The sequence below is a fragment of the Parasteatoda tepidariorum genome, chromosome 6 (genome assembly GCF_043381705.1).
Source record: "Parasteatoda tepidariorum isolate YZ-2023 chromosome 6, CAS_Ptep_4.0, whole genome shotgun sequence".
NCBI classification, from domain to species: domain Eukaryota; kingdom Metazoa; phylum Arthropoda; class Arachnida; order Araneae; family Theridiidae; genus Parasteatoda; species Parasteatoda tepidariorum.
Genome location: NC_092209.1, coordinates 82917994 through 82930123, shown reverse-complemented (window position 1 = coordinate 82930123; position 12130 = coordinate 82917994). Strand labels below are relative to the sequence as shown.

The following is a 12130-nucleotide window of genomic DNA, read 5'->3' as shown; positions in this document are numbered from 1 at the left end:
AGCATTTCAAGTTCATTTAATGTGAAATGATAACTGGAAAGTATTGCAGTTTTTCTATTTTGATAACTGTAAAAATCCCTAAAATTCTCTATGTGTAAAATATTTAGTATATTTTGTAACTATTACCATGAAATTTGGATTTTTTCATAAAATCTACTGGATTTTTTCCTATCCATGTTGGCAGCTATGTGTATGCATTCGAGATTTTATTTTATTTCTGAAGAAAGAATTCAGTAAAAAAGTAATTTGTCTCTATATTAGAAAACAAATACTTTTGTTGGGTATTCTACTGTCCTGTCCATGCAGATGTTTAGTAAGACAATTTAGTACTTATACAATAAAGGAACTGTGTGATTTCCAGCTAATGATATGCTGCTTTATGATATTGCATTAGGTACGGTATAATTGGTTTTTCTATTGAATCAGATAGCTCCCAAAAGGAAAATTTTACAATAAACAAATGAAAATAAATTATCAGGGTGCGTAGCGTTTTTAAAAAGTGCTTATTTTTTATTTTTAAAAGCCCATAAAGGTGCTTTTTTGTTAGGTGTTTTTAAAAAGTGCTTAATTTTCCCCTTTTCAAAATCAGATTTTTCCTTTGTTATGTTGATTTTCGCTTCAAAATATGTAAAAAGACATAGTTCACATTGTTCTTTCAACCTTTTTCATAATTAATTCAACCCCAATCTATTTCAGCTTATAGTCAGTCCGTAGCGTATGAAAAAGCCATTCGTTTTACATGATTCAAAATTTCATGATTTTTGACAATTGTCAGAAACAATGCCAAGAGATTTTTTTTTTTGACATGGCGGTTAAAACAAGATAAAACCGATATTATTTTTTTAAAGTGCTTAAAAATATTTTTTTAGTGCTTAAAAGGTGCTTATTTTTTGTTAAATAATTTGAATTGTTTATGAATTGATTATGAGAAGATAACTAAGGATTAAGCAACTGTGAAGTTCTCTTCTGATAATTTGTTTTGCATTTTAATATTTTGAAGTATATTTTTCAGCAACTGAAACTTCATGCCTTACTCTAGGTTTGCCTGAACTTATTTTTGCTTTCTTTTAAATTTTGAATTAGTAATGAGGGAGAAAGAGAATTTGCAACGGAAATATTCTCCTGCGGTACGGCGTCTTCTTAAGCATAACATAAGCGGAGGGATACACCGAAAGTTTTATAATTTCTTCCGGTTTTAGAAATCTTATTATTGTTTACATTCAGTCAACCATCCTTAGCGAGAGAAAAAATCCATTAAACCGAGTGCAAAGTGCAGACGTATATCAAATCAGTTCCTAATGTACTTTCAAAAATTGAACTTTATTGAATTTCTATCAATATATCGTTATCATGTTTTCTTCCTTATTGATTAACCAAGTAACAAATTTAATGTTAAATTTTACTTTTCTTAATTTGAGGCACTATTAATAACATAAATTGATATTAATATCATAGAAATTCATAACAATATGAATTTAATAAAGCTACTCATAATAATTATATTGTTATGAGTAATTTATTATTATTTTTTCTATTTACAACTATGGCATCTAAACCTTTGCATTGTAATTTTAGCAATGTTTCACTATGTTGAAACAGCTCCTATGATACAAAAGAGATAAAAAAAATTTATATTGAGCGGTGAATAAGATTCAAATCATTTTAGAACTGGTACTCTTAAAATATTTCCAGTATTTCTTAGTAAAAAAGTAATGATTATAGAACACAAGTATAATTATAGAATAATTATAATCGGGGTACCAGAGCAGTGGAGCCGTCATCTCTGCAGAGGATCAAAATTGGTATGGTATGTCGTCAGATCCTCCTAAAGGATGTTTTCCTGACCATCGTCAATAGCCCACTGTGCAGCTCTAGTGCAATGTATATGAAGTACCTACCTTTTTTAGTTCTTCTTTATGTCTGATGAGGAACACGTTGTTCAATTTTGAGACTTCTTTTATTAGATAGTAGTGTGTCAAAGGATTACCATCAATTAGGCTAATTACTCCAATAATTTTAAAATATCAAAATGAATCTTTTTTATTTAGGATTATTATCAATTAGGCTGATTGATAGTAAAGCTAAAGAATCACTCGATAAATACAAAATATCGAAATGAAACTTTTTTAGTTTTTTTTTAATGATCGTAATATAAATAATTAAAGAAAGAAACACATATTCGAAATTTCAGCTTTTCTACCTTCATGGAAAGTAGAAAAATTAGCGAGTGAATGAGTAAATGAGGGCTTTTCAGTTTATATATATATACTGATTATTTTTTTTTATTTTGTAAAAAAATTATTTTCGAAAATTTTAATGATTAGAAATTACACTATTGTAAACTCTTTTCTTTCAGTAATGGTGCATTTGCTTTGTGCACTGCGTCTTAAATTAAGGATGAAAATTTAAATGAACAACAACATAATACAAATTAAATTTGTATTATGTCATTTAAAAGAAAAAATTACTTTAAGGTGTGGCTCATATTTGCAAGTATAATTTGAAATTTAAAGATTTTTCACTATTAAAATAAATAAAAAATTATAAAGAAAATACGTTTTCTTAAAAAGTGCTTTATTTTAATAAAAAATATTTTTGAATTACAAAAAAAGAAGGGAAAAAAAATTTAGATCTATTTTTAAGCAAATTTTATTAGTGCAGCATTTTTTTCTTAAATTGTTCTAGAGACACGACGAAATATGTAAAAAGTGAAATTACATTAAAGTGGCCGAATTTTCAACCTCTTTCCTGTTTAAAGTTAAGATATTTAAAAAGTGCAGCTGTCTTCCATATTTTGTGAGTCTTGTGTCTGATTTGGTAAATTAAAAGTGTTTGCCCAAAATTATTAGAATATTTAAAAATAGCACCTTGAAGCTTAAGATAGCGTAAAAAATCAAATTAACATTAAAGGGTCCTAACTTTGAAGCGCTCTCCTGACCAAACTGTTGGAACTGTATTTCCCGGATCGCTGCTATCCTCTATATATTGGGGGTCACAAATCCAAATCTGTCGAAAAAAAAGGTATGTTAATTCAGAGAAAACAGGTTTATTTGTCTGTTTTCGTAACTTGCAATATCGTCTGAACTTATTAATTTACATAATTGAGATTCCCCTCTAGTCAGTAAGATTTAGTCCCAGAACGTGAAAATCCGCTCATTAGATCAAAAGTTATTCAAAGTTGTCCTTTTTTTTCTGGCACACTGTACATGAATATTTCTAATAAATCTGGACTCTAATATGTTCCCTGATTAGTAAAATAATTATAATTTACAAAAAATATAAATGTTTGTTTGAACCAGTTAATAATTTTTTCAATCAGACAATTCAAGGGTTTAATTTTACTATAAATATTTAGAACAGTTATTAGAATACATTTCTTAGTTACATGCTATTTTATTATTTTATAATAGTTTTAGTTCGTCTACTTTAAAATAGTAGTAAATGAAAATTTATTTTACATATAATGAATAAGATGATTGTTTTTGTATCTTTATTTTCAACAATTTTGCAAATTAACAGATTGGATAAATTGCAATTTTACACATTTTTATTTATAATTATTCAATATTTTCTCCTCCTCTCCGTGAATAAATTTGGGTTTTGGACAGTAATTTCCAAAAAAAAAAGAAGTTTTTTTTATGTCAAAATAATTCAAGAACATAATTGATTGATCACCTGTAATGTTTTTATGTATGTTCTATAAATACTTTTTATTTATAACAGCTGATTATTATTCTTACACCAAAATTTTGGGTTTTTGACATATGTCAAAAAGTTATTTTTGACATGACCAAAAAAACCATGGTTAAAACCCGGTAAAACCGTTAATTGTCAAAAACTTACCAACCTTGTTTTCTGCTCTTGCCTTTTACCCATATCTAAGCATTTTTTTTATAAGTATATATTAGCAAACCTTTTATAAATGAAGTAATAACTGGAAAACTTTAAATTCAAATAAAGGGGAAATATAGAAGAATTGACAAAGTTATGTTCCTAAGAACAAGCATTGAAATGGGATTTAACGTACTAATGAAGTCTTTTTAATTACTATTTGTATACCTATATGAAATTTAAAAAAACTTAATATAAAAGTACAAAATTTGTTTTATTGCGAAAAGTTAAAAATCCCTAAATGTTTGTACTTAAGTCTGTCACAAAACTTTCAAAATCTAAAATCTGAAAAGCTTTATCTTGCGATTAATATTCAGTATATTAATTGTTAAGTATAGGTGAATTACAAAGCTTTTACTCTTCTCGTTGACTTTCACAATTTTGTTTTAAAATTTAAAAAAGAAAAAGAAACTTATTACCGAACTTTTCATCGATGAAATTTTAAAAAATTCCTGATCAATTATTTCTGTGACACATGTTAAAAAATGTTTTCCTTTTAATCTTATTTACGATAGGCAGTAATAGAATCAATGAATAGTCTGAAAAGGAAGAATTTGACTCAAATGTGCTTTATATGATATTCAAGTTTAAAACAATCAAAATATATGGTAAATAACTGTAGAGTCTATAACTCTTCACTCAAAGGATGCTAATTATGAATCAAAAACTATTGATATTCACTCAAATTCAAGTTAAAATCCTGCACTCAAATGATACTAATAGTCTATTAAAAGGGGATTGATATTCTCTCAAGTTCGAGTTAAAGTGAAATACTTGAAAAATGATGATTATCAATCAAAAATGATTGAAATTCACTCAAGTTTGAGTTAAAATTATGCACTCAAACTTGAATTATTATAGTTCTCTCTTTGATTCGAGTAAATTAAACTAAAGTTGAAAAGGATCCTTTTTTCCAGACTCACGAGTGAAATTTAACTCAAGTTGAGTTATTTTAACGCGTTCATTTTAAGTGAGTACTGGTGCCCAATTGTGTGAAAAGTGTATTAATGCTCTGAAATATTTGGACCTAGGCATTGTAGTTAAACGAACAAAAAAAAATAGTTAAAAAGGGAAAAAAAATAATAAAGAGTTCTCAACTTATTTATTAGGTACCCTAGGACTGGGATAGCCTGGTTGGTAGGGCTCTCCAAGAGTTCTTGGGTTCGATCCCAGGCCGACCGAAGACTTCCCGTGTAGTAAATGGTGTGACAGGTGCACATTAAATCCGTCGAGTCGCAAAGTCCTTCATGTTCCCATAACAAATCAATACCTCTGGGGGTACTGATTCAGGAGATTCCTTGTCTTCAGGATTGGTTCAAAATAACAAGGCTACGGAGTTGAACATTAGTAGTCGTAAACCCAAAAGTGGGTCGACTGTTCAGCGACGGATATAATATAATAATAGGTACCCTATTTTCTGAATTGCAGCTTCTCCTTATAGTCAAGATTCTAAGACCATAGACAAGAATGAGTATTTTTTTTTTCAGGGAAAGAAAGCTTTATGTCCTTTTTCCTCTACTTAAAATATCTATGCAAATGAAAATTAAGATGTTCCGATTTTTTTTTTACTTTTACACTGAGCACCAAAAAAAAAAAAAGAATGTTTCTAAATCTAAGCTTCTTTTTTTTTTTTTCCTTCTCTGATTTGTGCTTATTAAGATAGATTAGAAATCAACTATTTATCATATTAGATATTTGAGTTAACATTTGCACTGAAAATATAAGTAGCCATCAGTGATTAATCAAAGTTGTTATCAGAGATTGCTTTGTACTTCGACGAATTCTGATTACTCTTCCATTGTGTTGTTTCTCCTTTTTTTTTCTTCTTGTTCTTGTCAATCTCATTAAGTTTTCATTCCAATACCCATACCCTTGTAAATCTTGGTAATTTCCTGTTTCAAAACATATAAAGTGTGTGAGTGTGTGTGTGTTTTTTTTCCTCCAGTAGTTTTTAATAATTCATCTTGGGATACATTCGAAAATAATTTTGATTATTTTCTATTAAAAGAAATTAAGTTGATTTCTTTCTACGTTCTAAGAAACTTATTCAGAAGTGAGTAAATTTTACTCTGACTCTTTTTATTTTCATTACATTTTATTGATGTTTAAAATTACTGATATATATATCTTCGTTTCTTAATAAGCCATTCAATTTATGTTCAAATAAGAAGTATTTTTTGGTATTTATAACAATAATCGATTTATTGAAATTAAAAATTCTAATTCATGATTTGTTTGAAAATCCAAGTAATTTTTTTTTCAGACTGTTTATAAAACTATTTGATTGTCTTAAAAGTATTTTTTTATTCAGGTTTTTATGTTATGTTGAAAATTATTATTACATTATTATTATTTTTTTTACTGGAAACTTGCTTTTCCTCTTACACAGATTTCAATAAATGCTGTTCAAATCTTAAGACATTTTAAAAATTGAATTCTTTTTTTTATTCAGAAGAGTCGTCCCCCTTTTTATGCGGAATTTTAAGACGTTTTGCTCAGATTTTAATCTTTCTTAGAAAATATTTTTTTTCTTGATTATAAGAAGAGCTTTTTTATTTTATTTATTTATTATTTTTTTAGTTATTTTAATACGTCAAGTGCGTTCTTCTTATGAATTTTGCATATTTATTGCATGTATACATATTTATTATTTCCAGATTTTGCACGTATTCTTCTTCTAATATACTAAATACTGTAACACTCAAAAAAATAGGATTTAATTTTAACCGTTCGTTAAAACTATTTCTCTCATACTATTCCTGTGATAAGTGCAAACGATTTTTGCTTAAAATCGAAACATTTAGAATAAATTTAAAGATGGAATAGGAAATGTTGATGGTTAAACAGCTTTTCAATCGCGGATTTTCTACAGGTATATAATCTTTAAGCAATTAAAATCTCTTGAGTTTAATAGAACATTTATTTATAGAAATATAAATAAATCGATTATCGGATACTAATAGCTGTAAGGATCGACCCAGGTCTGGTTGCCCACCCTCATTTCATACAAAAAAGCGCATTAGAAGAATTCGTGAAAAGATCGAAGAAATCCACAGCGCTCTGCTAATAAAATGACTGTTGAAGAGAACATAGTCGAAAAAGTATGCAAATAATATCTGGGTTTTCGCCCTTATCACCAAAGGTTTGACAACTGCACAAAAATTAAAAAGGTTACAAAGATGTAAGAAATTGCTGAACCTGCACGGTAGCATAAGTGTTGACAGAATAATCTTTTTCTGATGAGAACAAAGATGAGATTTTGCACAGAACAGAAATATAATGCTATAAACAATGTTGTATGTTCAGCAACCTTCGATGACATACCTGAAAGTGTAAGAACTTTGCAACGTTTTCAGAACAAGAATTTTGTAATTGCTGCAGTGTTAAATAACGGAAAATTTCGTCTGAAATTCATCAATAAAGGGGTAAAAATCAATGCAGATTATTACCAAAAGGAAGTATTGGCTACACATTTATTGCCACATACTGACAAATAGTTATCTCACAAAAGAATGTATAGTTCAGCACCTATTCTGCACCAAAACTACACAGGCTTTGATCCATGTCAATTGTCCGAAATTTATTAAGCAAGAAGATTGGGCCCCTTCTTCATGAGATCTAAATTCTTTAGACTAATGTGTTTGAGGTATTCTAAAGTGTAAGCAGCACAGAAGCTTGGACTCCCATAATGCCTCTTTATTGCGTGAATGGGACAAATTAAGTCTTAAAATGATTCATGCCACCATCGGACAGTGGCGTAAGAGATTATCTTTAGAAATCGATAAAAATGGTGGTCCATTCAAATAAGAAAAATTTTAAGGTAAACTTCTATTTATCATATTTGTGTATTTATCATTTTCTATTTAATAGCTATACAACAAAATGATTTGATATTTCTAACAATATTTTGTAGCCACCTTGTAGATCGTGTTCTGTCCAGACTTTATTTGTAAGATTTTTTTTTTTTTTTTAAATTAAGATAAACGATTTTTAATATCTGTTAAAAATAACCTTAAGTTTTTTTTCTTCTTTCAAATGTTAACACGCGTCAACTTTTTTTCCCCCCCTTCTTCTTCATAATGATAAACTCAGTTTTTATCGGTTTTGTTTTATCATAATTTTACGTGATAATAATCTGAATTAATTTTTTCTTTTTTTTCTTGTTTCGGAAGATAAATGAATTTCTACATTTTAAACTAAGTTATTTTAAATGGATATCAGACAAATTTTTAATTCTCGGTTTATAAATTGACCCATATTTTTGTTTACGAAGCAGCAAATTTTTGCTGTGTTGGGTGTTATAAATTGACAACTAAAAAAAAAATCTAACATGTAAATTTTTAAAATTTAAAAACATATTAAATATTAAGTCTGCAAAATTTTTCGAGTTAAAAATATTTTCCGGGCATAGAACAAAAAGTTTTAAGAGGACAACATACCGGGAAGAAAATTTCGTCATAAATTATCTTTCTCCCTTATTACTACATTAAAATTTCAAGTGTAGGCGTCCTCTTAAGTAGCCCTTATGTACCGGGGGATTAGGCGAATCTTGTCTGTAAATCTCTTTCATTTTTATCCATCCAAAGGTCCGTTTCTTTCTTTTCCTTCTAACGCTCCAATTACAATGTTTTTTCCTTCTAGTGACGACACCTTGCTCTCTACCTTCTGTTCAAACATGAAAGATAAAAATTCGGCGTGACGGTATTTCATCTCTTTCTACCCAAGAGAGAAAAACACGGTCATTGTTCACCGGCTAATGATGACTCACAAGCAAAACAGGTTTACTAAATAATAAGTTGCATTTTCTGCGTGATCTCCTTCCTGATTCAAATTTTTTTTGACACTTTGCTGCGTTGGCGATTTTGTTTACTTTCCATTTGGTTACTAGCAATGCTCCACTCATAATTTTTTTTTATATTTTCTTCTCGGTATTGACGGATCTTTGCATACAATATCTATGTTGGATTATAAATCTCCTTTGCTGTTCTAAGACTTTTACTAAAGTGACCTAGTTTTGAGTGTAAAGGAAAAGTAGAATTTTCAACTCGTGAATATTATTTTCTTAGTGATATTAACATATTGATGATGTGAGTGATATTGGCTCCTAACGTACAATATATGTGTTATAGGTATGCAATATATGTTACATACAATATATGTTGACTCTTAACATGCAATATATATATATACAATTGCTGGATTATGAATAACTTGTGCTGTTCTTATCATAAGTAACCCATATCTAAAAAACACTTTTTGTTTTGATATTATCGCCGTTGTGGACAAAATGTGCTTCTCAAAGTTACCTGTGATTTAATCATCAGGAGATGGATTAAAAATAATTACCACGTGATGATTGTTTAAGTAATGAATGGTCTGAAAATGCGGAGCAGAAGTGCTAGCTTAGAAGAGGATCTCTACGCACCTGATGTGGAGTTCGCTGACCACGTTGTCAAAGACTGTAACGGTACTGTACTGAGCGGTATTTTGTACGGGAATGATAAACAAAATGCTGATTTCCAGAGATTTTGCAGGATTGCTTCCGGTCATGAGTTGGAGTCTTTTGGTATGCACGTATACGCGATTTATTGATTTTTCATTTTAGTTGTGTGACAATTTTATTTGATAGATATAATTAATTGATTTAGCACTTTGGATAACTTAGAAAATTGCACAAATGATTCATTTGAAATGCGTGCATAATTGTATCATCATCCAGCATCATGCAGGATGTTAGTGACCTAAAAAAAATTTAAAAAGTGAAAAACCATTGAAAATTACAGAAAAGTTTTTGAAAGCGTCTTTTATTTTCGATTTAAAAATATATCGTAACTTGAATTAGTAAATTTAATAAAAAATATGTTACTCTATTTTTAATTTTTACAATTTTAATTGGTAGTTATAATTTATTGATTTAGCACTTTGGGTGATTTTGAAAATTGCACAAATGATTCAGTTAAAATGCGTGCATAATTGTATCATCATCCTGCACCATGCAGGATGTTATTTACCTAAATAAAAAATTAAAAAGTGCAAAACTATTGAAAATGACAAACTTTTGAAAGCGTGTTTTATTTTTGAGCTAAAAATATATATAAATCGTAAGTTGAATTTGTAAATTTAATAAAAAATATGTTAATAATTTAAATAAATTTGGAATAAAATAAAATATAAGTAAATACTGATAGATATAAATAAATTACAATCTTCATGAATATGAGAATTCCATTTTGTTGTCAATTGGTTTTTGATATTTTTAAAAATGAAAATTTGCTTACTGTCCAAAGGTAATTTCAAACACATATTTTAAAAGAAAACTTTATTCAGCTTCAGCACTTGTTTTCGAGTAATATTTAAATAACAAGATGGAACTCAAAATTTACTTTTATTTACTCTTTTGAAAAAATTTAATGATCTAGGCTCTAGAAATGAAAAACATCATTCAAAGATTCATTAAAAAATTATGTAAAATTGAAGAAAAAAAAATCAAGACAAGACAAAAAATTAACCCCAAAAAATGACTTATGATATATTTACAGGGTTATTAACAGTTGTGCAAATTGGTAACTGTTCTGAAACTGAATTTCGGCTCAAAACTGCTGTAAAATGCTCCAAAACTTTTGCAATGTTCAATGAGCAAAATGTGTTATCCTAGACCACTTAGACGCAGAGTTTCCGCACAAAAATTTGTTTTATCGCTCCAAAACAGCAAGCAATTTTCATTTTATTTCTCTTAATTATCGATTACCCGGCAAGGAAGTTGAGGCGAGTTTCCTCCACTCCCGATCATATCGAATCCACATTGGACTGATGTACCTGTGCTAGTGGGAGGGTTGACCTTCGGCCAGTTCAAGTCTGGGTCCAAATATTAATTTAATAATGTGGTAGAAATTTTAAATTTGTCTGGAAAATAATGAAATGGTGAAAGAAACTTATAATTTTCAGTCTGTTTCTTACCATCCTAACCTCATTAATCGACTAATACCCTCTGTTGCAACAGTTAAAGGTTTATTTCATTAGGCTGAGAACAAAAGCCAGGGAATTAGTTCTGACTGGCATGCTCTTCCCCTACTGCCAGGATCCGACTTAGCTTAATTGGGACCCCCTCTACTTTACTGTTTCAGTAATGAAGAACCAAACTTTCTGGAGGTATTTAAATTTTTCACCTCATTATACATATATAACGAGAAAATTGATTAGAACCTCCAATGGTCACCCACCCCCTCGATTGGTCAGACGAAATATCGTTCTGTCTATTTTATTAATTTTCTGACGATTCTATGTCCATGCAGAATGGAGTTTTCTGATTGTTAACTTTGTCATCTAGCATCTAGCTACCTTGCTGTCATCTGCTTTATCAAAAAATTCTTATCCTTGCGGGTCCTTGCTGACATTAGGGTGGAATTTAGCTAAATTTTCGCAAATACGATGGCTCAATTAAGGCAATCAGAAGCCTGCATTTTTGTAAACATATCGCATTTGGCGATGTTGAAAAATACAGGCTATTGATTGCCCAAATTTGTCCATCGTAATTGCGAAAATTTAGTTGAATTCCGCTCTAGAGAGCCATGGATTTACAAAATATAGATTTTTTGTGTTCATACGATAGATCAATGATGATGCTAACATAAAACTGACGGATTTTACATTGTACTGATATTTTGTTTAAGAAAAGTACATTAAAGAAGGAAACCTAAAATAAACTTTCTATTCGAATTTGGGACCTCCTCTGATGTGGGACCCAGGGCAACTGACACGTATGCCCCTCCCTTTGGGGCCGTTCAAAAAGTACGTACATCACGAAGGGGGGGGAGGGGGTTTGCTATTATGTACGGTTTTGTACGATGGGGAGGGGGGGAGGTATTATACGAAGTACGTACTTTATAAACATACACCACATTTAAATTTGACTTTATCCTACACACTCCTTAAGTAAATATTTAATTTTATTTAAAACATAATTATTTTAGTTTCTATGAAAAAGGGGGGTAGACTAATAAAATGTACGTACTCTAAGGGGGGGAGTAAGACCTTATGTACGATAATGTACGAAGGGGGGGGAGGGGTTTAAAATTTCTCCATTTTTGTGTACGTACTTTTTGAACGGCCCCTTTCTCAGACTCTGCCTACTACTCAAACTCATCTTTATCATTGAATTCACTAATTTCAAAGACTTGTGCTTACAACCCCATGAAAAATTTTATGACATCTTCTCAAAAACACTATATATATATATATA

The 12130-nt window shown here is 29.5% G+C and overlaps 1 protein-coding gene across 1 annotated transcript in view; it reads left to right on the top strand.

The window, feature by feature from the left end:
• Positions 1-8532: 8532 nt before the first annotated feature.
• Positions 8533-12130, top strand: part of LOC107438822 (tumor protein D52) — an 18101-nt gene continuing 14503 nt past the window's right edge. The window contains exon 1 of the mRNA XM_071181663.1: positions 8533-9457. Within this exon, the coding sequence (XP_071037764.1) occupies positions 9259-9457 (199 nt within the window). The 5' untranslated portion in view covers positions 8533-9258. The remainder of the gene's footprint in view (positions 9458-12130) is intronic.